This window comes from Cynocephalus volans, chromosome 13 (genome assembly GCF_027409185.1).
Source record: "Cynocephalus volans isolate mCynVol1 chromosome 13, mCynVol1.pri, whole genome shotgun sequence".
In the NCBI taxonomy this organism is placed as follows: domain Eukaryota; kingdom Metazoa; phylum Chordata; class Mammalia; order Dermoptera; family Cynocephalidae; genus Cynocephalus; species Cynocephalus volans.
The window spans coordinates 19,979,720-20,006,446 of NC_084472.1; the positions used below are offsets into that span (position 1 = coordinate 19,979,720).

General features: G+C 42.2%; 1 protein-coding gene across 1 annotated transcript in view; it reads left to right on the forward strand.

Moving 5' to 3' along the window:
- The first annotated feature begins 24,191 nt into the window (after positions 1-24,191).
- LAMA3 (laminin subunit alpha 3) overlaps positions 24,192-26,727 on the forward strand; it is a 242,277-nt gene continuing 239,741 nt past the window's right edge. Inside the window, exon 1 of the mRNA XM_063076630.1 lies at positions 24,192-24,470. Coding sequence (XP_062932700.1) covers positions 24,192-24,470 — 279 coding nt within the window. The remainder of the gene's footprint in view (positions 24,471-26,727) is intronic.

Sequence of the window (26,727 nt, forward strand, 5' to 3'; positions counted from 1 at the left end):
ATAGACACATATTCCAGGTATAGGTTTGCCATTCCTGTCTGTGGGTCCTCAGCCAACACCACTATCCAAGGGTTTATGGAGTGTTTGTTCCACTAGCACAGAATCCAGAATAACATTATGTTAGACCAAGAGATGCACCATACAGCAAAAAAGGTGCAGGAGTGGGCTCATGAGCATGGCATCCACTGGTCATATCCCATACCACATTACCCAACGCTGACAACTGGTTAAGTATTAAAGTGGCCTGTTGAAAACATAGCTAAAGCACCAATACAGAGGTGATATTTTACAAGCACAGAGCTTCCAGAACATATCATCCTGGACGTAATATGTAGTTTAAATCAAAGATACATCTATGGTACTATGTCAACACAGGAAGAACACACAGTTCTGCAGACCAAGGTGTGGAAGCAGGAGTGGCCCCACTTACCATACGCTCAATGATCCAATAGTGTTTCCTGTCTCTGCAACTGTAATTTCTGCCAGTTTAGAAGTCCTGGTTCTCAGAGTCCTCTTTCCCATGGGACACAGCAAGAGTCCCACTGAACAATAACTCATGGCTGCTGCTTGGGCACTTTAGGCTCTTTGTGTTCAGGGACAGCAGGTGAAATGGTGAGTCACCATCTCAGGAGGGTTAATTGACCCTGGTCATCAAGAGGAGGTGGGCTGCTGTTACACGCTGGAGTCAGTGGGGAATATGTGTGCAACCCAGGTGTTCCATTTGGGAGCCTCTTGATATTCTCTTGACCATTTTTTAGTGGTAAATGGACAAAAGCAGAAACTCCAGCCTGAGAAGCACGTGGTGACCAGGGCTCAGACCCCTCAGGGATGAGGATCTGGGTCATTCTACCAGATAAGCCTTCAAGATGACCAGAGCTGTTAGCTGCTGAGGGGAATCGGGAATGAGTAGTCAGGAGTACTATGATGAGTGTCAGTTGCAGTCCTGAGACCAGCTGCACTAGCAGGGACTGTAAAGTGTCCGAGCAACTTTCTTCTTCTTCTAAATTTCCCCCAGGAAGAGGGGCCCACCAGAATCCCGGAGGAGCTGCTCTGGGCACTTGTATGAGGTGGTTCTGAATGTGCAAAGGGCAGATCCTGGGGAACACTGTGTCTCTTTCACTAGATCCTCCTTCAGAAGGACTTGTCACCCAGCCACTCAAGTGATGTTGGCAGAAAACTCTCAGCTGCTAGCACATTCTGGGATGGCCTCAGCTGCAGTCACCTTGTCAAAGGTCATATCTTCCCAAGGTCCACATCCGATGACTGACTGACATAGGAATATAAAGACCCAGACTCAGCACTACTCTGAAGGGTTATTCTAGTCCAGATATCCATCTGGGGCCATTTGAGGCTGTCATTGGGCTCACGTCACATCTCAACTTCTCTCTATGCCCAATCCTCCTTCCCTCTCCTTTCCACAGTATGAATCACAGGAACAAGCCCTCCTAAATGAGTTGCATGTGAAACTATACACCAGTGTCTGCTTCCCAGGGAACTTACCCGCAACAACTTCTTTCCAGTAACTGGACGAAAATCTTAGATTTAGGCCTCGCTGTGTACTAGGTCCACACGCTTTAAGTTTTCTTTCATGGAAACGACTCATAGATTTTAAATGTTCAGATGAAATAACTTTTATACTCCAGAGCACACCTTGAGCCTTGAAGAGATACTCGAAATAATCTGGATGTTTAAATTTCCTTTAATAACAGAAATATGCATCCTTTGAGAGGACCAAGGTGTCACAAAACCGAGGAAGCTATCAATCATGTGCTGCAAGCCCCAGGAGTTGGGTGAAATGCTGCTGTTGGCTTTGGCACTTCCTCTGCTCTGCATGCAGGGCATGGTTCAGCAGCTAATCTGGTTAGCAGGCTGTGGTGGTTAATCTCATGTGTCAACTTGGCTAGGCCAAGTTATCCAGCAATTTGGTCAAACATTGTTCTAGACATTTCTGCGAGGCTATATCTTAGATGAGATTAACCTTTAAATCAGTAAATTTTGAGTAAAGCAGATTACCCTCTGTAATGGGGGTGGGCCTCATCCTCTCAGCTGAAGGCCTTAATAAAAAAAGACCGACTCTCCTGGAAGAAGAGGGCATTCCGGCAGCAGACAACCTTTGAACTTGAACTGCAACATTGACTCTTCTCTGGGTCTACAGCCTTCTGGTCTACCCTGCAGATTTTGGACAGGCCACCCTCTACAAATGTGTGAGCCAATTCCTTAAAATAAATCTCTCTCTATGTACACAATCTATTGTTTCTCTGGAGAACATACATGGGCCCACATCACAAAACTCATGGTCAGTGGTTTATGTTCAATCCCAGGAAGAGAAGGGCAGAACTATTCCAAGACATAGGCACAAAATGTTTGGCCTCACACACCTGGATGAGATGTGTCTAAACATGGTGTTTGTCCTAGGCTGGAATTGGATGTGTTTTAGAGAGGACCAAGGAAAACTAGTACATCAGCAGCAGCGACAAGAACAATAACCACCACAACAAAATAAAACAAAAGCCAACCCACTTTTAAAAAGATGTAGTTTTTAAGTATCTTGGTGCATCTCTCTTCTTTCGGGTGGGGCATCAGAATGTGTGGGGTATCAGAATGTGTGCTGCCACGTGGGGTATCCTGGCCCACGGAGGGCTGGTCCTGGCTTGGCTTTATATGAAGCATCTATTGCACTTACTCTTTTTCCCCAGGGAGGAGGAAGGCCACACTGATGTAGAGAAACTTCACAAAATGGCCCCATTCTCTCCCAACTAGCTAACAACCATCCAGGCCTTTTTTAGTCGTTGCTTTTTGGTATGCTCTAGTAATTTTGTCTTCATTATCCATCATAGTGATTTAACAAAATGTTCGATTTCTTGCACTTTAGTGATGGGTTGGACAATGCTCCCTTGAGAGACAGTTGCCTTTGGCACTGCTCTGTCAAATGCTTTGCACTTTAAAACATGCAGTAATTTTGCTGTTTAAAACATGCAGTAATTTTGCCATTTAAAACATGCGGTGATGAGCTGTGAGCTGTACACAGAAGGATTTTTTGGAGCCTCATCTGTGACCCAGTGGACCAAGCCATGGTATAGAAATGCCAGCCCTGAAACGTCAGTCCCTGGTCAGACGTCTCGATTTTGCCTGAAGTGTTTGATTTTCATTTGGTTGTTTAGCATTATATTGTGTAACTGTCTCAGCTTCCTCAGCTTCCAACATTTGTTTAAAGCAAGTCTGGGTTAATCGTTGGAAAGTACCCTATTGCTAATCTGGCCCTTGGGAATAAAAGCATCTATTATGAATGGGCCCAGAAGAGATGCCTCCTAACTGAAGCTGCCATTGGCATTCTGCTGAGGGTTCAAAGTACCCACGCAAGAACATTATCTTTTAATGTACTGGGAACCGTGAACGCTGTTCAGTTGAAATCTCAGTCCTTAGATTTTACTACCAAGTTGCTAAACTCATAGGGGCAAAATGTAGTAGACATGTATGCACAGACTTGGCTCTAAATTATTTATAGAGTTGGTGCTTGTTTCGTTTAATCTTTAATTAAGCCAAAACCATTTAAGAGGAGGCAAAAAAGCTGAATTCAGTCCTCAGGGAAAATGAACTGGAAGACTCCCATGCAATGGAAATTCTCCCACAGTTTCACATGGGAGCAAGTGTGGAATTCAAATTTAATTTTGTTTGTGGAAAAAACAGATCCCCTCCCCCCATGGTTGAAATGTGCAGAATAATATTTTTATTAACACTTGACTTTCAGGGCCCTTGTTTGGCAATTATATAGTAATGTACTGAACTGTATCTTAAAAGTAGTATAAATCTCAAGTGTGGTGGGAGCCTCATTCTTTCAGTGAGGGTTCCTTGGTGGGATTCTCACAGCTTCGAGGTGAGACCACAGCTTAGTGTGATAGGAGCCTCAGTGAGACCGACCCTCAGACCATGAGCCACACAGGGCAGAAGCTGTGTTTGTCTCATTCTCTTTGCAGCCCCAATGCCAAGTCCAGCGCTTAGCACATAGTTGGTGTTCATTGAATTTTTTGAATAAATGAATGAATAAATGAATTCTCACAGGTTACGTAAGGATCCACGAGCCTCTCAAATATGGAACCAAAGTTTCTGATGCTCTTTTCTCTGGTGAGATTTGGAGTCTATGTTTATGTGGTTCTTCTCTTTTCAGGAATCTAAGGCATGTGGCTTGTAGCTTGTAAGCGAGGCCACTGGGCAGGTGACAATAGAGAACATCGTCCTATTTTCACACGAGGGCTACCGCCTGGTAGAACAAGTGTCATGTCTTCCCTGAAGACAGAGCCTTCTCTCCTCCAGCCCACCTCCACCTCTTATCACTGGTCCCCAATATAGGTCTGGAAGGTGCCTGAGGGGCCTGAAAATTGTTGCTAAGGGGCTGTGACTCTGCCTTTGTGTGTGTCTGTGTGTATTTTAAATTAACTGATAATCTCTGTGTGTGTGTGTGTGTGTGTGTGTGTGTGTGTGCATGCGTGTGTGTGTATGTGGTGGTGGTGGTGGGGCTCTGGAATTTTGAAGTCAAACAAGAAACTTTTTGGCTGGCCGGTTAGGTCAGTTGGTTAGAACGTGGAGTTATAACACCAGAGTCAAGGGTTCCAATCCCTGTACTGGCCAGCTGCCAAAAAACAAAAAAAAAGAACAAGAGACTTTGTGTATAGAATGTCCCCCACCTCCTTGCACAGGTGCAGGTCAGACTAAGCTCAAGTCACTAGCCATGACTGGCTTTAGTGTCTTCTACTTAGGTGTAGAATTCTCAGTTCTCCCAGCAAGTGGAATAGGGTTGAAGAAGGAACCACAAACAAAAGTGTCAGGTATAAGGGAGAAATCCAAGTGGTTTTATCAGAAAGGGAAATGTCAGCAGAAGCTCATAGAAGAGCCACGATCAAACATGGCTCTAGACAAAACGGCTCTCACAATATCTACCTTCAGTCTGGTGCCAATATTATGACACGTTGGCAATGTGTCAATACCAGGATGGGGCTAATGCCCTGAGGGTTCCATAGGCAAGTCGCGTCAGCCCCAGTGCTCAGCAGGTGGCCGAAGGGACAGACCATGTTGGCTCAATACTCGGGCTAGTCAGGCTCACAGAGGGTGCAGGGATCTGGGGAGCTCTGAACAGAAAGTAAAGAAGCCTGGAGCTGGTGCAGGGTGCCGGGGGGTCTGGGGCAGACAGTAGTGGGTGCCCAAGGCAGACCAGCTGACCAGAGGAGCTCAGGGCAGTGAGAGCTTCTGCAGGACTCCTCCAAGGCCTTCCAACACCCTGGGGCTCTGGCAAGGTTGAAAAGTGGGCAGCAGGGAGCTATGTCCACTAAAGGAGGCAGAAATGGGATCACTGAAGACTGGTGCTTGATGGCAGAGCAAAGAAAGCTGCCAGGTTCTAAGAAACTGGGATTCTAGGCAGGCTCCTGGGCAGATTCAGACATGATGGGTCTAAAACTGAACACAAAAATAACAATAGCTAACTTTACTTGGAGGTGTGCTCTGCATTGGCATTGCATTAGGCCCCTTATAGTTATTATTTCATTCAATAGTCACAAATTTTATGCCATGAGTAAAATTTTTCAGATAAAGAGACTGAGACTTTTAAAAATATTTAATTGTCAAATAAAGATTGAATATATTCAAGGTATATAACTGATGATTTGATATATGTATATATTGTGTGATGTTTACCACAGTCAAATTAATGAAGGCATCTCTCGCCACCCATGCTGTACACTAAGTCCCCAGACTTGTTCATTGTGTAACTGATCAACATCTTCCCACTTCCTCCAGCCCGTGGCAACCATCATTTTACTCTCTGCTTCTAGGAGTTCGACTTTTAAAAATTTCACATATAAGTAAGATCATGCAGTATTTGTCTTTCTGTATCTGGCTTATTTCACTTAGAATAATGTCCTCCGGATTCATCCATGTTGTTGCAAATTGCAGAATTTCCTTTTTTAAATGGCTGAATAATATTCCATTGTGTGTGTGTATAACATTTTCTTTATTTATTCATCCACTGATGGAGACTTAGGTTGAAGAAACTGAGACTTAAAGAGGTTAAGCAACTTACCCCAAGTCATGAGGTCACGTAAGCTAGTAGATGGGAAGCTGGGACTTGAACTTCTGTGTGTAACTCTACAGCCTGTGAGCTTAACTGCTACTACTCTGTGCAGTGAAGGCTTGGTTAAGGGAGCAAGGGCATGGTGCAGGGAAAATGATAGTGACCACCAACTGGCGGTAGGTCCAGTTCTGCAGCACACACTTTCACATACATTACGTCAGTTAACTTTCACAATATTCTCATCTTCATTTTTTATTTCAGATGAGAGATTTGAAGCACATAGAGACCAAGTGGCTTGCCTAAAATCACACAGGAAGGAGGCAATAACCCAATTAATGGAACTGAGGCACATGGAGCAAAACCAGCAGCAAGACAGACCTGAGGCTGATGTCCATGGGGAGGAAAAGACCTAAGAATGAAGGATGTAATACCTACTGTACATTCAGGCCTCCTTAGTCTAGAACCTGAGTTAATAAAGGTGCTCTAAGATACAAAGCAATTTTTTTTTTTTTTTTAAAAGATGACCGGTAAGGGGATCTTAACCCTTGGCTTGGTGTTGTCAGCAACACGCTCAGCCAGTGAGCCAACCAGCCATCCCTATATGGGATCCGAACCTGTGGCCTTGGTGTTATCAGCACCGCACTCTCCCGAGTGAGGCACGGGCCGGCCCATGCAGAGCAATTTTGAATACACATCTTCAAGGAGTATGGCTTATTGAACTACGTGTAGGGAGTGGCTTTTATCTGAAATAACCCAACAATGCATTACTTTATGACGAATGAGTCATGGATTTAATCCTTATATTGAGTTCATATAATTAAAGCAAGCACTTTACATCCACGTCTCTGTAGCAAAAAGCAGAGGTAGCTACATCAGTAAGTGCTTCTATGGAGTAAGTGAAACTAATTTCAATGTTAAGATAAATGTCATTTCTTTTGAGTTGTCTAAACATGGGTACAATTATTCATACTAAGGCAAGAGAATTAGGCAGGTTATTTGATGCTCTTTAAAAAACATTGCAAACCTTCAATTTTTAAAGGTTTGTTGTATGTGCCTTGAGTGAATGGTAAAGATTTAACAAAATATTAGAGCATCACAGGATTAGAAACTATTCATCAAGTAATAACCAATAATTGACAAATGTTTATTGAGGTCTCACTCTGGGTCCCACAATGCCTCACTCCTGAGGCTGGAAGGTCATTTAGACTAGCGCTTCTTTAACTATCTGTGAAGAAAGACCATTAAAATAAATTTCAATCCATCGTTGACCAATATTTTATAATATGCAATACAAACAGGTTATGAGAAAAATGATCATATAGCTGGATGTCCTGGCAATATCAAATTGCTAAAAAAGTTTATGAACACTCAATTTTTGTACTTTTCTCACTGTAACAACAGTTCATGAACTGGCACTGGTTGATAGACCACACTTCAACTAGTGCTTATTTAAACAAGGCAGGACCGCCCTGAAACCATCTCAACAGCTGAAAACTAACTTTTGCTGCTTTTTCTTTCAATTTTTAAATTCTTTTTGCTTATTATAGTAGTGTATTTTCCATTACCTGATGAAATGACTAGAGAAACTATTTGATTCAAGGTAAAGCACACTTTTTCTGACTGAGACACAAGGGAGACATGCTTCCTTCAAAGAGCAACCTATAAAAGTTACATAAAGAACAAAAAGAGAAAATATAAAATATAACCCATAGCTGAGGGGAAAAAATGAGGCCAAGGCTTGAAAGGAAGAATCACAAATGGTCAAAACCCACTTCAGAGAAAAACTATGACTCTCACAAGATAGCTGCAAAAAGATTATTTGACTTGCAGAATTCGCACAGATATAGACTGAAGAAATCTATTTTTGTAGAATTTTTCTTTCTGGTGCTGTTCTTGATGCCTTGACAGAAAGCATATCCCATTTTTTTTTTTTTTTTGCTTGGGATGAAGTTTGAAGTTAATGGAATATTTTGGCAAGGGCAAAAAATAGGGCATGAGACTCAAGAGATCAAATTTTACTTTTCCCCAGATACTTACCCAGGAGCAAAAGCCAGAAAAGAATAAAAAGAAAAAAAAAGAAAAAAAAAAAGGATGAGATATAAACTTAATTTTGTCTTCTTAAAGACATTAATTATATAGAAAAAAAAGTCAAATTATTTTTATTTTTATTTATTTTTGTCTTTTTTGTGACTGGCTGCACTGCGCTCAGCCAGTGAGCGCACCAGCCATCCCTATATAGGATCTGAACCCGCGGCGGGAGCGCTGCTGCGCTCCCAGCGCCGCACTCTCCCAAGTGCACCACGGGGTGGGCCCAAAAGTCAAATTCTAAAATCTCAATTTCCCAGAAATGTCTAGAAGGTATACCTTCCTCACCCAAATCAGAAAAAGTATTCTGTGTTTTACTTCTAATGCATTAAGGCACTTGAGAATTAAACCAAAAAAGAAAAAAAAACAAACAAAAAAAATGAAACCTACATACAGGTGACATTTATCAGCTCATGTTGGTGATTAGGAAGAAGAGACAAGATTTTGTGTGTTTTGTTGTCTGTTTTTTCATAATAGATCACCCCCAAACCAGTAGCTTAAAACAACAACTATTCATTTGCTTGTGATTCGCAATCTGGGCTGAGATCAATTGGCAGTTCTGCTGGTCTTGCCTGGGGTCTCCCATGCAGGTGCCAACATCTGAGGGCTTGAATGGGACCGTAACATCCCAGATGGCCTTTCTCCACACGTCTTGTAGTTGGACTTCCTTATGGCTTGGAATCTGAGTTCCAAAAGGGAGATTTCCAAGAGGACAAGAGCTTATTAAACTCCTGCTTGCATCATGTTTGCTAATGTCCCATTTGCCAAGCAAGTCACGTGACCAAGCCCAGGCTCAGTGTGAGAAGGAACAATACAAGGCCATGAATTCTGAGAGGCGTCGTTTGTTGGGGGCCAACAATGTAACAATCTATCATACTCATAGAAAATTTAAAAGGTCATATAAATACAAGTTCTGCTTTTCTGAATAAGGCAGAATCAGTTTACCTAGAAAACTAGCTGATGTTTCAGAGTTTTTAAAGATAGCACCAGTAGTTAGGGATGTTCTTAATGGTTTGTGGGACTGTATAAATTCACCAGATTAGACCAACCAAGCCAACTAATCAATCCACAAATATTCATAGAGCACCCACTGAGTCATTATCACTATGCAACGTGGCTTGGAAGATATATTTTTCTTGCATGCAGGGTACCTGCAATGAAGCTGGAGAAAGTAAATAGTAAAAATAATGTTGGAGATAGTGTAGGAATATAACTAGGTGCTAGATTGTACCATATAGAACACAAAGTAGTGAAGAATTTTAGACTTCTAGTCATAGCCTATTCTAATGATACCTTCAACACATGGAGATATGGTCTATAAGTAATAATAATCTGTTAGTAGTAGAAATCTGAGCATGTAGACCTGTCTGCAACAACCACCTTGCTCTACTGGTCCTCTTCTCAGGGGTGGAAGACACTGGCCTCATGAGTACAAAGATCAAGGGAAATCAGCTGCTTAAAGAAAGGTGATTAGACTTTCTCTGAGTCCTTATCATTTGAGAAAGCAGGGGTCTTTCAAGTCAATTTGTCGGCGTCTGCCTGATCCTCTCTGTCTTTGTAACCAACAATCTGGCCATAGGGTGACATTCAACTGCACGAGGAAGGGATGAGAACTGAACAGTTATGCTGAATGGTAGGGAAATTAATGGCACTTAGAGCAGCAAATCCTCCTAGATAGGAGGTACCAAGACCAGGGAAGATAGAACAGTGCCTCTGCTCTAGGCTCTGCCACTTCTTTCACTCCATAAATATTTATTAAGTACCTAGTTATATGCCAGACATTCTGTTAGATCATGGAAATACAAAATGAATTAAACATGGTGCCTGCCCAAAAGGAGCTCACAGTTAGTGAGCAGGCAGATATGAGCACTACAATAGAGGCCTGAACAGCACACCGTGCAAGCCAGGGGAGGTGTGGCCAACTCTGACTGAGAGTGGGGGCAGAGACTGGGGTGGGGCCGAGGGAAGCCTACCGTATCAGTCACAATTCTCCAGAGAAATAGAACCAATAGGATATGTGTGTGTGTGTGTATATATATGTATATATATGTATGAGAGAGAGAGAGAGAGAGAGAGAGAGAGAGAGAGAGAGAGAGAGAGAGAGAGAGAGAGACATGTAAGAGGAGATTTATTATGGGATTTGGTCCATGCAATTATGAAAGCTGAGAAGTCCCTCAATATGCCATCTTACTAACTTCTGGTCAAGATGGTGGAATAGACGGTCCCCAGAGTCACTCTCTCCCATAAATCAACTAATTTACAACTATTAAAAAGCAACAACAGCCCAGCAGGGGCTTCTAGAGCTCAGGGGAAGAGGAGGAGAGACATACATGAAAGCCAGAGAAGCCACAATGAGAGAAAGAAAACCTCTCTGACCGTTTGGAGCCCTGGCTGCTTCCAGGCTGGAGCTGCTGAGCACATGGAGCAGGAGCTGGCAAAAGCCTCAGCTGTGACTTTCAGATGAAGTTGCATGGAGGCTGCAGGGGAGAAGAGGGCCTTGGTGGCCCCCAGGCCAGCAAGGCCACTAATAGTGTTTCCGTGAACCCACATAGGACTGAGGAGCCACAACGACTGAGAAAAAGGAGCCACTCAGAGGCCAGTGAGTCATTGCAAGGGACCGGCACATGGCTCATCCCATAGGAAGTGTTTGTAGCCTGGGCAGTGGGGGAGAGGGGCCCACCGGGAGAACACTGGGACATAGTAAGGACAGCTGATCTGCCCCCCAATCAGCATAGGACCATTCAGAGGAGACTGGTCAGGAATATAGAATTGTATGGGGTGCATTTCAATGAAAGGACTCAGGCCAAGATCAGTATTTCTACACAACCCAGGTGCATTGGATTTCACTAACCTGGAAGTCCTATCAAGTCAACCATTAAAACATGAGCTGCACAAAAAGCCTTCCCCGGGGAATCAACAGCAAAGCAGAAATTAAGCTCAACCACAGAGCTCAAGTTCTAGTCCCCACGGGAAGTTCCCCCACTTTAGAAGTAAGCTAAGGATAACAAATTAGTTCCAGTACAGAGTTTAAGTGGTGGGAACAGCAAATAATCCAACACAGAATTGAAAGAAAAATAGAGTACCCACAACCAGAGACAGTTTGATATTAACTAGTAGAGGTTTCATTTCACCAAAGAACACCTGTAACACCTAGAAGGACTGGAAGTCTTCTGGGCTACCAAGCCAGAAATGGGGGACAACCAGGCACACCACCAGCACCACGGGGCTGCCTGGGGTCTGGAGGCATGGGACCGGGGACTGGGCCCCCCGCCCACAACCAGGCACACCACCATTGCCACCACCCATTAGGTAAGGAGCATGCCAAAAACAACACCTCCATGTGGGTGGCCCACTACAGCCACAACATAACCATGGTTGTCATGAAAGCAGCTAGACACCACAAACACTGTGCAGATGGTCCGCCAGCCACTGGAGTGCATTGACACAAGGAGAGTCACCAGCATAGACCAAAGAAAAGAAGAGGATGTCTCTCTCCACAAAGCTCATTCCAGAGTGACAGAAGAAGCATCTGCTTTATGATAATATTGGGGGACCTGAACACACCTCTCAGCATTGGACAGATCATCTAGGCAACAAATCAACAGACGAACCATTATTCTATCAGAATGAGAGAAGAAATCTAGGGTTATCAGAGGTGGGAGTGGGGAGGGAGAGGGGGATGAGGAGAGATTGGACAAGGGGCATAAAGAATAAGTATGATTTGTAACAGTACATATGCTAGTAATATTGATTTGATCAATATATATCAACATTGAACCCCCAAGATATGTATAATCAATTATGATCCAATAAAAAATTTTTTTAAAAAAAAACCTTCTAAAAAAAAAAAAAAAAAAAAAAAAAAACCTTCTTACAAACCAAAGAACCAGGGAAGCTGGTGTGTGATTCAGTCCACGTCTGAAGGTCTGAGAACCAGGGGAGCCAAGTGTGTAACTCTCAGTTTGAGGTTGAAGGCCTGAGAATGGGGTGCCGGTGGGGTGGGAGGGAGAATTTTGCATAAATCCCTAAACCAGGAGCTACCACGTCTGAGGGCAGGAGAAGACGGATGTCCCAGCTCAAGAAGAGAGCAGATTTACCCTTCCTCTGCCGTTTTGTTCTTTTCAATGCCTGCCCCCATCGGTGAGGGTAAATCTTCTTTGTCTACTGATTCAAATGCAAATATCTTCTGGAAATACTCTGAGAGACACACCTGGAAATAATGTTTTACTAAATATCTGGATATCCCTTAACTCAGTTAAATTGACACATAAAATTAACCATCATACCTATCAAATAAGGCAATGCCCACAGTGAATTTTGAAGAATGAATTAGAATGACACAAGTGGCTAAGATGCAGAAGGGCACTCCTGGCAAAAGGTGTGACCAGGTGCAAAGTCACATCCACATATGTGGAATGGGAAATAGTTTGATCAGCCTGGAGAATAGAACACAGTGCAGGCAAGTGAAGGAGATAGGGCAGAAAAGAAGGCTAAAGTGAACTAACGGACCACCCTACTTAGGAGTTTAGATTTTATCCTAAGTGGTAAGAAACATTAAATAGTCTTAAGCAGAGTAGAGACAGGATCAAGTTTACATTCTAGAACAGTACCGTTCAATAGGACTTTCAGCAATGATGAAAATGTTCTATCATTTTTTCTATTAAATATGATAACCAGGGCTGGCCAGTTAGCTCAGTTGGTTACTACGTGGTGTTATAACATCAAGGTCAAGGGTTCGGATCCCTGTACAAGCCAGCCACCAAAATGAAAAATAAAAAACAAAACAAAAATAAATATGATCGTTAATAACCATATGAAGCTGTGGAGCACTTGAGATGTAGCCAGCGTGACTGAGGAACTCTATTTTCATTTTTTAAATTTAGATTTAGATTAGCCAAAAGGGGTTCTTGGCTGCCGTATTGGACAGGTTGTCTCTAGAAAAATCCCTTTGGCAGCTGTGTGGAGTACAGACTGGATGAGGGCAAGACTAGAGGGAGTTAGAAGACTTTGTAACAATTCAGGTGAGAAATAATGTGGTCTCAGATAAAGGCTGGAGCTATGAGAATGGAGTTGAAACTGACTTGAGCACTACTTAGGAAATGAAATAGAATTTGTTATCTTATTTGATGGGAGAAAGTGTCCCTGATCATGAGAGGAAGATGGGTACTCAGGAGCAGAGACAAATACATGCACTTACGAGTATGAGGCCAGATCTGGAGGCTGGAAAAGCCTAGCCATAGAGCTTGAATTGACATGGAAGGCAGCAGAAAGTTGGGGCAAGACCTTAACCTGGCAGCTAATGCTACTCTTCCATTGATGTGCAAGAGACTGGAGGCAGAGAGAACGGGAGAGAAGTTATGGCAATAATTTTGGCATGGTTGAGCACGATCCTGACGGAAGCAGAGGTAGCAGGAGAATAGATAAATGGACGAATTCAGGCTAATGGTAAACAATGTTATTTAAACACAAGGCATCATGGAAAGAGAACAGTCAATGAGAAGTCCGTATTTCTTGTCTGATAAGTAAAAGGAAAGGGAAAAGTGAATTACTGATTGTTAAGCACCTATGAACTAGGCATTATGCTAGATTTTTTCACAAAAATCTTATTTCTGGAATAGTTAAAAAATTAGTGGTGTCACTGATGGAAATGAATTGTCCCAGAAGGAGGCATAATTAGTATCGTTCCACTGCATGTATTTTGAATATGAGTTATATTCTAAGTGGAAAATTTACTTTTTCTGTGTATTTTTGTGGAAGAAGTGATAAAAGAGAATTAAGGATGTATAGACAGTGGGATTTAAAAAAATAATACTTTACCTACTTACATAATTTATTTGACAGATGAACAGTTTTAAGAAATTTCTTTGATAGTGGGTAGTTTTAAGGTAATAGATCTGACGTTATTTTATTTACTGGCCCGCAAAAATGACAATTTGCTGTAAAGACTTTCTCCTTCCAAGTCAGTAAGAAAATACTTTAAAGAATGCTAAACATAAAAGACCACAAGCAGCAGGCAACTGCTCAACCAAACAAGTGTTTATTGTTATTAGTCCAGCTCAATCCAAGAAAATCCATTGCAATATTTCAACATAATTTTAAAATAAAACAATAAGCTCACTAAGATTGTGATATGAGAAAACTGGAGGTTTGCTGAGAGTTATGACCCCTAGGGTAGCTTAGTTTTAGAGCCTTGGTTAGCTTTCTTACTTACCATTGAAGGCCTTATCATGAGGGCCTTCTTTCTGCTCTCATATATGCAAAAATTTTACAACAAAATAATTCAATTAAGATTGGAGATACTCAGTTTCTGTGTGCTCAGGTTTCAGGACATATCTCTGGGTTTCAAGCCACCCCTTGAGGTCTCAGGCCCCTACTCTGGGCCCTCCACTAGGGAGAGTAACTGTTGCTAATTGGACCTCAAAAATGACCTCAATATGAGACTTCAGGGGGCTGATTCATGCAAATCCAGTGACTGGGCATGCTCAGTAGAAAGAGGTCATATAACCCTAATAGTCAAGCATGCTCAGTAAAGTGGAATTTATATTCATTAGATAGCAGGAATATGTATTAGATAGCGAGAGATACAAAATTTGAATCCCCTGGCAGAAGGCAGGGTTGTTGCTTACTTTCCTGGGGCTAACCCACACTTCACAGGCAGAGGTTTGAATGCTTTCTTTGGTATCAAACTTGCTTTTGGCAAGCAGCTGCTCACTCTCTTGAGCCAGCCTGCATTCTGTACAAAACTTTGTATTTCTTACTTTTTTTTTTTTTTCTTTTTTTGTGACCGGTAAGGGGATTGCAACCCTTGGCTTGGTGTCGCCAGCACCGTGCTCAGCCAGTGAGCGCACCAGCCATCCCTATATAGGATCCGAACCCACGGCGGGAGTGCCACTGCTCTCCCAGCACCGCACTCTCCCGAGTGAGCCACGGGGTCGGCCCTGTATTTCTTACTTTTATATTAAACCTTTTATATTAAACTCTGCTCAGTCTCTGGAGCTAGGCTGCACTCTCTCTGTGAAATCTGTATCTCTTGTTCATCGCATGAAACCTGTTCTCACTTTCTACTGTGACTCTGCTCTTGAATTCTTTCCTGTGGAGGAGTCAAGAACCTGGTAACAGGATGGGGTGGGTTGAGGCTGGCTATTGGGCCTCCCAGACCCTTTCTCTTCAAGCATCACAATCAGATGTATTAGTTAAAGTAATACTAACTACCTGTACAGATAATCTCCCAAATCTCAGTGGCTTAATTCCATGAAAATCTATTTCTCATTTACATACCAGTCCAATGCATGTGGGGGGGGTAGGGGGGCAACCTTCCATGTAGTGATTCAGGGACCCAGGCCCCTCCCATCTTGTGGATCTGCCATTCCCTATGGCCTTGGAGTCCTTCGTCTCCAAACAGAAAAAGAGATAAAACATGAAGAATCACACAACAGGTTTTTAACGGACCACTTCTATTTGCTTTTAATTGGCTAAAAATCAGTTATATGACCCCACTTAGATGCAAATAAGGCTGGGAAATGTAGTCTTAGGGCAGGCAGAAACTTCTCAAGAATACCTGTACACTACGGAAGGGGAGCAGCAATCCTTGTTTCTATCTTACCAGACTAGATTACATAGATAGCTCTCATGCCTGTTCAGTATGTCTTTTCCTCATCTCCTCATATTATTTACATACCATTGACTGTGTCCCACGCCTTACCCCCCACCTCTTCATGGTCACACAGGTAGTTCACTCATATTTTCCAGTTGTTTTACATGCCTAGAGCAGCTGTGCTCTGGCTACCTAACCAGCCACCTCAGAATCCTATTTGGAATTTACTTCTAGAAAAAAACACACTGGATGAGATAAAGAAATAAATGGTAAGTCCCACAAACGTAGTTAGGTACTCCATAAATCTTGAGTAAAGAAGTATAGAAATGAGCAAGTAGGATCTACATTGCCTTCTTAAGAAGCAAGTGTTAAAATACATACCTCCATTTATTCTGTGAGCTGCTCAGCATTAAGAGGGTTATTAAAGAGCATTGAGGAGAGATGTTAGTGATTGTATGGTCTACAAAACTGTCTATTAGCCCTATGCTCTAGGGCTCAAGTGAAATTAATTCAATCTGAATTTTGACAAATATTTACCAACCTGCTTATACTCTGTTTAAGGAACTTCTATGGTGATCTTAAAGGATACAAAGAAAAAAATCCTTCGGCCAGCAGCCTCTGTCCTCAAAGAGTTCACAGACTTTACTGCTAAACAGCCCTTTACTGGGACTTTTTGGCAAATTCTTACTAAACTGCATGTCTCTGAAGTGTATTTTGGATCTAGAAACAAAGTGCAGTGTGGTTGAACACTAGGTGGTAAAATATCTTTTTCCCTGCTGGTAGTGCTTCCTCTTGTGGTCACAGAGACTATTCAACAAGATACATATCATTAAACTTAGGGTGATCAAAAGGTGGAAAATGTGAAAACGATTCAAGAGGGTATTTTAGAGGCTGCATTCTAATTTTCACTCAAAATCTCTGCCAGATGAATTACTAACCCTCTTGTCAAAAGAATAAAGGCTCCATTCCTTAGACTTGCACTAAACCTGAGCAAGATGATTTAATTACTCACAACCTTATTTTTATTCATGCATAAAATGAGAAGAATGGCTTCCACCCACTTACCTTGCAGGTTAGCTCTGGGCTGACAGGAAAAAAAATTCATTGTAAAGAAAAGGTACTATTACATAAGTATAGGCTTTCTTTTATCCTAGAGCTACTGCTTGTAGTAACACACACCTAAGGTGGAAAAAAAGAATCCTTCTTAATAACAAATATATAAAATTACATGCTCTGCCCAACTGTGTATTTCACATAAAGGCCAAACTGAAGTGTGTGAAGCAAGAGTTGGAGAGGAAATTCTTGCAACTGGAATGTGGATTCTTCATAGGATCTTTGGCAGAACTAACAACTACCAGGGAGTGTCTTAATGGGAGGTACCAATGTCAAGGTTTCCATCAAAGCTGGAATCTGCCTGCAGTGAGCAAAAACACTCACTGCAGGCATTAGTGGTAATGAGGACTTGGGGGAGTTCCTTAACCTTGACTTCATTGTCTATAAACAAAAGTAGGTGGGGGTTAGATTTGTGTTTCCCGATGCCCAGGGGTCAAGGGGTAATTCACAGTTTTCAAAATGACTAAGAGAAACCCTGCCTTTATTTGGGGTATGGCAACACGGGCTAATGGCACACTTTCTTCACTTTGAGCAGGAATGATTTTGGCTCAGTGTGGTCATGCTAATTATCTCATGCCAACCCAAAGCCTACATTTGCAGTTATGTAGATCTTTAATAACATGGAAAAATATTTAAGACATATAGTTGGTGAAATTTTTTCAAAGCAGGTGGTCATGGGAGAAGAGTGATAGAGGTTTTTTTGTTTTGTTTTTTTGATGATAGAATGGTTGGGTTCTGAAAGATGCTTCCCATCTCAGGGTCTGCAATGAAGCTAACCAATTGGACAGCAGAGCTTAACTCATGGTCTAGTCCCCCGTGGTCTTCCAGGGGGAGGACTCGCCAGGAGTGTGGCATTACAGTAAGTAGAAATGCCTTTAGTTTTCCTGTTTTGTTTTGTATTCTTTTTGTTGCTATTGGGGATCCACATACTGTTACTGGCGTAGAATGACATCACTGTTTTCTGCGAAGTGATGTTAAAAGAGGAAATCTTCTGCAACTTGATCATTAAGTGAAACCAAGCCAGTGGCAAGATGTTGAAGTTTAACAATGTAATTTAAAGAATGGTAATAATAAACAGGACCCAGGATTTCTGATCCTAGTTCGTACTTCTAGGAGGACTTGGGAGGACAGAAGGAAAAAGCTGGCATGCTGGGGAGGGGGTAGAGAAAGAAGAGGAGAAAATGTGTGCTTTGACTTGAAGGAGCATCAGCCCTGAGTCTAATAATGTTAGGCCCATCACTGTACTGAAGGGATATTATTGAGATTCATTACACCCTTGCCAGAGCCAATGAGGTTATCACCCTTGCATGTCTAGGTGCCAGACTCTAGGGAAATCCCTTTCAACAATGGCCTGGCAAGTTGAATTTCCATCTTAAGATCTGAAGGACATAGCTATGCATGAGTCAGTTCTGAAGTACTGGAGGGAGGCCTGCCAAACCCCAAATTTACTTGTGTTAGTTGGAGTTTGTTTGCATCCAACTATGCAAGTCTGTCCTACCCACCCCTCTAGGGCAAAGTAACCTGATAGCTCCTCTTGTGCTCAGGACACTTCCGTAGCCTTTGGACCACAGATGGGCCTCACCCAGGTGGCTTTTTCCTTCTGTCCGCTCAGAGTCCTCCTAGGAGCGTGAACTGGGAATCAAAAGTCCTGGGTCCAGCTTATTATTTGTATTTTTCTTTTTTTATTTTTTAAAAAGATGACCAGTAAGGGGATCTTAACCCTTGACTTGGTGTTGTCAGCACCACGCTCACCAAGTGAGCTAACTGGCCATCACTATATGGGATCCGAACCCATGGCCTTGGTGTTATCAGCACCACATTCTCCTGAGTGAGCCACAGGCTGGCCCTTATTTCTATTTTTCTTTAAACAGGGGAAAGTCATTCAATTCCTTTAAGCACTATCTTTCTACATTAAAATATAACAGCCCCATCTTGTCTTCAAAACAACTGTACTTTATATTTGCTGCCTTAGTGTTTTAAAAGCACTTGCTCATATTGAGTACACTCCTTCACTTAAACTTCAGAATGGTTTTTCTCTCTCCCCGCCACTGTCATTATTTTCACTATTCATTTTGGTATCTCCGGTATTGAGGCCTGTGGAGGGTAGGTGCTCCCTGGATGTCTGTTTTGGACACATCATCTTTTTCAGACATAACTTTACTAGCAAATATTAACTTTAGGTATGTAGCTTTTATTTGATCATTTTTAAAGCTGTTGTCAGTGGGCAAACACACTTATTGTACGTTGACATCACAAGTTATTTTTAAACTGCAATGACACTATGAAGTCAGTAATATTAGTTATCCTCTGATTAGGGAATGCAATAAAGCACAATAAAGAAATATTGTCATTGTACAAATACAATGAATCTGTATGTCACGCTGTTAAATGTTGCCTTTTATAGCGAAATACAAAGCGATGTGAAGATGAAGGCTTGATCTGAATCCACAGACGGTCAGCTCTGCTTCTCAGGTTTCTGATGTCATCGAACATCTCAGTGAAATGACCTGGCAGTGTGGAAGAGATACTGGCCAGGGTGGAGAACAGCTTCTTTAACTGAGACATTGCTTTCACATGTGCATATTAATAAAATAATTTCAGAATCTTAGCATATGTTGGATGTATTCCTTCAAATAGTCTTGTCTTAAAGGACTTTAAAAAGTATGTAAAACCTATCTTTCTCACTTTTTCTCAATCTTTATCAACTTAGGTAAGAACATATCACCTAAAGCAGGACTATTACGGGCAGCACTGGGCATTCATTCAGTTAATTTATTAGAATATTTTGAAAGCTCTTACTAGGACAAAAGCAATATAGGTTTGTTATTGAAAAAATTTTTTAAAGTAGACAATCAAAAAAATAAAAATAAAAAAATTTCCTCTCCTCACCCCATCTATCCACTTGAAACTTCCTAGTATATAGCTTTCAAAATCTCTTTCTTTGAGTATGCTTTTGCACACACACAAACACACATGTTCATATACACTTTTTATATTTAATATACACTTAAGTTCTGTAAAAATTTATAATAGTTTTATTAAGGTACAATTTCCATGCCATAAATTCATAAACTGCACAATTCAGTGGTTTTTAGTATATTCATAGAGTTGTACAAACATTACCACTAAACCCCATATCCATTAGTAGTCACTCCCCATACCATGTGGCCATTTGTGCATGGCTTTTTTCACTTAGTATAATGTTTTCAAGGTTCACCCATGTTGTGAGCATTTATCATGTCATTCCTTTTTATGGGTGACTGATACCTCATTATATGGTTATATCATATTTTGTTGACCCATTCATCAGTTGGTGAACATTGGGTTGTTTTATTATTTTGAATAATGCTGTTATGAACATTCCTGTACAAGTTTTTTGTGTGGATATGTGTTTACAATTCTCTTGAGTATATACTTAGAATTGCTGGGTCACATGGAAACGTTATATTTAACTTTCTGAGGAACTGCCAAAGTGTTTTCCGAAGTGTCTGCACCATTTTGCATTCCTATCAGCAAGTATGAGGGTTTCAGTTTCTCTACATCTTCGCCAAAATTGTTATTATCTGTCTTTTTGATTATGGTCATCTTAGTGGGTGAAAGTGGTATCTCACTGTGGTTTTGATTTGCATTTCCTTGATGACTAATGGTTTTAAGCATCTTTCCATGTGCTTATTGACCATTTTAATAACTTCTTCGAAGAAATGTCTATTCAAATCCTTTGTCTATCATTCAATTTTTTTTTTTTTTTGATGGTTGAGTTGTAATAGTTCTTTGTTCTGGATATGAGTCTCTTATCAGATACATGATTTGTGAATATTTTCTGCCATTCTTGAGTTGTCTTTCACTTTCTTGAGGGTTTCCTTTGAGCATAAAAGTTTTAAAATTTGATGAGGTTCAATTTATTTTTTTCCTTGTGCTTTTGATATCATATCTAGGAAAGCATTGCCAATCCAGGGTCACAAAGCTTTACTCCTATGTTTTTCTCTAAGAGTTTTATAGCTTTAGCTATTACTTTTAGGTATTTGATCCATTTCAAGTTAATTTTTGCATATGGCATGGGGTAAGGGTCCACCATTGTATTAGTCTGTTTTTGTGTTGCTATAACAGAATACCTGAGACTAGGTAATTTATAAAGAACAGAAGTTTATTTAGCTTTTGATTCTGGGACAGCTGCATCTAGCATGGGCCTCAGGCTGCTTCTACTCATGACAGAAAATGGCAGGCCTGCTCGTTGGTGCAAGCAGATCACATGGTGAGAGGAAGCAAGAGAGAGAGAGGAGGTGCCAGGCTCCTTTAAATAACCAGTTCTTGCAGGAACTAATAAAGCCAGAACTCACTCACCACCCCCACCCATGGAGGGTGTTAATCTATTAATGAGAGATCTGCCCTACCGTGACTTAAACAGATGCAAACAATGTCACATTGGGGATCAGATTTCCACATGAGTTTTGGAGGGACAACACATACAAACTCTACAAACCACTTATTGAAAAGATTACTTTTCCCTATTAAATGGTCTTGGTACCCTGTTGAAAATTTAGTGACCATAAATGTAAGGGTTTATTTCTGGACTCTCAATTCTGTTCCATTGATCTATATGTTTATCCTTATGCCAGTAGCACACTGTTTTGATTGCTGTAGCTTTGTATAAAGTTTTGAAATCAGGAAATGTGAGCCCTTTGACTTTGTTCTTCTTTTTCAGGATTGTTTTGGCTATTCTGGGTCCCTTGCATTTTCACATACATTTTAGGATCAGCTTGTCAATTTCTGCAACAACAACAAAAAAAATCAGCTGGGGTTTTGATAAGGGATTGTGTTGAATCTGTAGATTGCTGTGAGGAATATTGCCATCTTAACAATATTGTCTCCTAATCCATGAACATGGGATGTCTTTTCATTTACTCAGGTCTTTTAAAATTCCTTTTAAAGATGCTTTGTAGTTTTTATCGTACAAATATTGCACTTCTTTTGTTAAATTAATTCATAAGAATTTTATTCTTTTTGATTCTATTGTAAATAGTATTGTTTTCTCAATTTCATCATTCATAGTTAGTGTTTAGGAATATGATGGATTTTTGTACATGTATATTATTGTATATCTTTCTTTTCTATTAAAATATTGTGAACATCTTTCTATGTCAAAAAATATACTTATATAAGATCATTTTAATGACTTCATACTATTTCACTAGGTGGGTATACCAAAATTTACTTACCCATTTCCTTATTATTGGACATTCAGATTCTTTTAAACTTTTTTTCAAAAAAATTTTAAATAGCTCTGATAAGTCCTTTTCATTAAATCTTTGAAAACTTCCCTAATTATTTCCTGGGTGTAAATATCTATAAGTGGAATTGTTAGGGCAAAATATATGCACATTGGAGTCATTTGCTAAGCAAGCACTGTAAAACTTGCCCTCCTGAAAGGTTGTATGGTTTTCACTTCTACCAGGAGTGTGATACTTGATTCCCTGAATTCTCTTCAACCTTCAGTTTTATCATTTAAAATATTTGCCAGTTTGATAAGTGAAAGATGAATCTCATTGATTTTTTGGTTGCATTTCAATTTCCAGAATAGCTGAACTTAATATATATATATATATAAGAGTTTCGATTTCTTTTTCTGTGATTTGCCTGTAATTTTTCTTAGACCTGAGTGTTCAGCTTTTTCTATCTGTTTTGTAAAAGCTTTATATATTAAAGTCATTGATCCTATGTCATTTATGGTATAAATTTTCTCCATCCTCATTTGTTTTCCATTTTTGTTTAGTTATGGTTCTTTTTGATGTACAAATTTTTGTTTTAGTTTTTATGTAGTCAACTTAGTCTTTATGGCTCTCCTTTTGGTATCATGCTAAAAAATTCCTTTCCTCCTCTTTTTATTTTTGAAGAACACATAGATATTTAAATAGACACACTTCCTTCATCCTATAACATATCCCAGTATTTAATAAATATTCTAGTTAGTTCTTTATTTTAGTCCCTTTGGGCTGTTACAACAAAGTATCATAAACTGGGTAGTGTATAAAAAATAGAAATTTATTTCTTTCAGTACTGGAGGTTGGGAAGTGTAAGATCAAGGCAAAAGCAGATTCCCTGCCTGGTGAGGGCCTGCTGGCCGGCTCATGGACAGTGGTCTTTTCACTGTGTCCTCACATGGCGGAAGGGGCTCACAAGCTCCCTTTGGTCTCTTTTATAAGGGCACTAATCCCATTCCTGAGAGCTCCACCCTCATGACCTAATCATCTCCCAAAGGCCCCACCTCCTAAAATCATCAGAGGCAGAGAGGACACAAACATTCAGAACACAGCACCTTCCAACTGTACCATTTCATCTCCATCTCTGTATCTCTGCTGAGCACTGCTCTCACAGCCTCCTTCTTTTATCCTTCTCCATTCTTCAAAGCTGCAATCCTACTTCCTCTGGGGTACTTCCCTGACCACCCCGGTCCTCAGCAACGGCCACTCCTCTAATTGCTTACAGGGCCCATGAGGGCTCCGTTTTGGTGAGGTGGTCTGACAAACCTCGGCTCTGGGGCGTAGCCTCTGACATGAGGCCAGCGTGAAAGCTAGAGTAATTCACTCAACATCTCAAAAATTTAGCAGATTGGGTATCTAAAGGATTTACTCCAAGGTACCCTTCCAGCTTGGCAAACTGCAACTCGCGCTATCTGCTGTCTTTTAAGCGTGTGCGTCCCACCACTGCTAGTTCGGCGAGCTCCTTGGATCCAGGCTCAGCATGTGGCTGCAGTACCACAGCGATCGTAGGTGCACAGTGTTGGAGAACTGACGGATCAATACTTGTCTGGGAAATCACAAAGTCTTTGATGTGAGTTCTGCAGGAAGTGGCAGTTTCCTGGGCTATCTCACCTGAGTTCGCTGCAAGCCTCCTTCCCTCTTAGGAGCTGGCTTTCCTGACTTTGGTCTGAAACTATTGAGTATCTGGGGAGAGAACGACCTGATGTCCGCCTGCGGGGGTGAAGGCCGCCTGGGTGGGAGCCGAGCCCGGGAACGCCTTTCGCCTTCCCCGCCCGCGAAGCGTGGCGCGCTCCTGCACAGAGACGACGCCTGCTGGCGCGAGGCTGGGCGCTGTCAGTTCCTGACCGGGCGGGTGCCCGCTGCAGCCGCTGCAGGTTCCAGAGCTGAGAAGCCGCCCCCACGCGGCGGACTCCGCGCGCGTGGAGCTGGGGGCGCGGCTCCGGCGCCGCCCACACCCGGGGCTGCGCTCGCTCCTGGCGCCGCAGGCACCGGGGACGCGGGCGGGGAGCGGCGGCCGCCTGGACGCCGGTGCCACCGAGCCCTTCCGGGCGGCGCAGGCGGGAGGACCTTGCACGGAGGGATGGCGGCGGCCGCGCGGGCTCGGGACTGGACCCCGCGGCCGGTCCGGCCGCCGCCACCGCTGCTGGCGCTGCTGGTGCTGCCGGTGCTGCCAGCTTGGTGCGCGGCCGCTGGGGACCCCGGGGCCGCGACTCGGCTCAGCCTACACCCGCCCTACTTCAACCTGGCCGAGGCGGCGAGGATTTGGGCCAGTGCCACCTGCGGGGAGCGGGCCCAGCCCGAGCTCTACTGCAAGTTGGTGGGGGGCCCCACTGCCCCGGGCAGCGGCCACACCATCCAGGTAGGGTCCCCGGAGAGGACGCGGTTCGGGGGGTGGGGAGGAGGAGGCGCTGACTCTTCCCCACGCGGGTCAGCCACCCTGCGAAGGGATCGGCCCCTTTCCCAAGCGCGCTAGTGACCCCAGGCGACCGGGAAGGGCGCCCCACCCCCGCGCGGGCCGGCGACCCCCGGAGCGACGGCGCGGGAGCACCGCCCTGGCACCACGCCGCCCGAGGCGGGGACGGGTGAGGCACGCGAGGTGAGCGAAGGCCGTGGTCAGGTTGGGGCACGTAGAGGAGAAAGTGTGAAGCTGCGCTCGGGGGATGCATGCCACTGTCGGCCTGTGCCCCTCCGTCACCCGGCTGGCGCCCAGCCAGGCCTGGGTCACCCCGACGGGCGCGTCTCCTGCCAGGCCCTGCATCTCCTCCACCTTATTCCGAGAAGTTGAGAGCAGTTCCCTTCTGTGGAGTATTTTAAAGGAGAACTTTTAGGTGATAGCAGTATCACTCGATGTCACCAAAAGACTCACTTCGCTCCCCTGCCTGCAGTGCCACCATCCAGTCATAGGGGCGAATGAGACCTGAAGTGCGCAGAGTAGACGTGGCTCGCAGAGCATCCAGTCTGTCACCGCGAACACCCTGGTGTAAATGATAGTGCCGCCGGTGCTTGATCAGCAGCTTGCAGTGTGCCCGCCCCTTACACGCCGTCCTCACGACAGCGCTGCGAGGTGGCTTTGGTGAGGAGGTTAAGAAACGTGCCCTCGTTCTAAGGCGTGGCAGCAGCATTGGAATCCAGGCCCTACTCCAAGTGCTCTAAGCCACACGTGCCTCCCTCTTCTGGGAAGTGTTACTGAGGAGTAGGAAGTGTTGCCAGAAAGGAAAGTAATTTTGGAGTTTGGGCTCCAAAAGCGCAAGTTTATGATTGTGTGTCTAGGGTATTGTTTTAGAAACTCTTTTTGATCCTGCACTTCCATTGATGATGAGGTATTGAACATGCAGTGCCATATATGCTTATTTATTTATAAATTGTACACATATATTGCCATATTAATATATCATGTATATTATAAAACATGCAAAAAGAAAAAAGATAAAATAACAATGATGAAAGTACTTTTTACCATATTAATATATTGTGTATATTATAAAACATGTAAAAAGAAATTTAAAACATAAAATAACAATGATAAGAATGCTTCTAATTTTCTTTAACGGTCCCCAAATAATTTTGCTTTCTCTATTTTGTAAATGTATATAACTATTTATAAATATGAAATGCGATGATGACACGTATATTTATTTTTGACAAGTTTAGTTTAGCACTTATGATATAACAATTCAAAGTTGATTTTATATCAATATCTGATTTCAGTGGTTGTCATAGCTGGAGAGTTACCTCAAAACATACATAGATTCATATGTAAGAACTGCATTGATTATTGATTTCTAGAACCAGCTAATTTATGGAGTCCAGTGCAAAATGGAAATGTAGAGCCCTTGTTAAAAAATTATTAAAAATTTCAAGATGGTGATAGAGCATTAAACTAAGTGAAGGGCCCTTGGAAGTGTGGTGCCCTGTGGGACTGGACAGGTCTCAAGCTGTCTGAGCTCACTAAATCATAGCTCTGCCTCATCACTCAATTATTCTGAAACATTTTTTAAAGTAGAAACTCGGCCAATAATTGTTCACTTTTCAAGGTGTATTCAGCACTTCCTAGTAGGAAGGTGTTGTGTTTTAATGCTTTAAACATTAGATTCAAGACCCACTGCAAGTCTTCTTTTGGAAAATATTAAAATATGTTAGAAAATTCTGTTTCCATGTTTTAAAAATGTGCAAATATGAGTATTTTTAGAATTGCACATTTCCATCTTTTCAGCAACAAAAGAAGGAAACATTTCCAAACATCTATGTTTCAAAACGCTCCTTTAAGGCATGCATTTCCTTAGCACAGTATTTACTTTTTCACACATTGTTAAGACAACATGTTCACTTTTGATGGAACAGAGTAAGTTTCTTTATTATTCTGTAAACATCTATCAGGTAGTACATTACTGGCAGCCTCTCAGCATCCCAAGAAAAGTCAGCAAATTTGGAATTTTTGGGAAAAAAACCCCATGTAACTCATCTTTAATTTAAAAAGTCTTTTAAGTACCTTATCATGAAATGACCAGTGAACCCTGTGTAGTCAAAAGAATTTCATGGTCACTCCCCATTTCAGTACAGGTTGCAACTTTTCTGTTATTTAGGAGCATAGAATCCATACGACCACTTAACCAGGC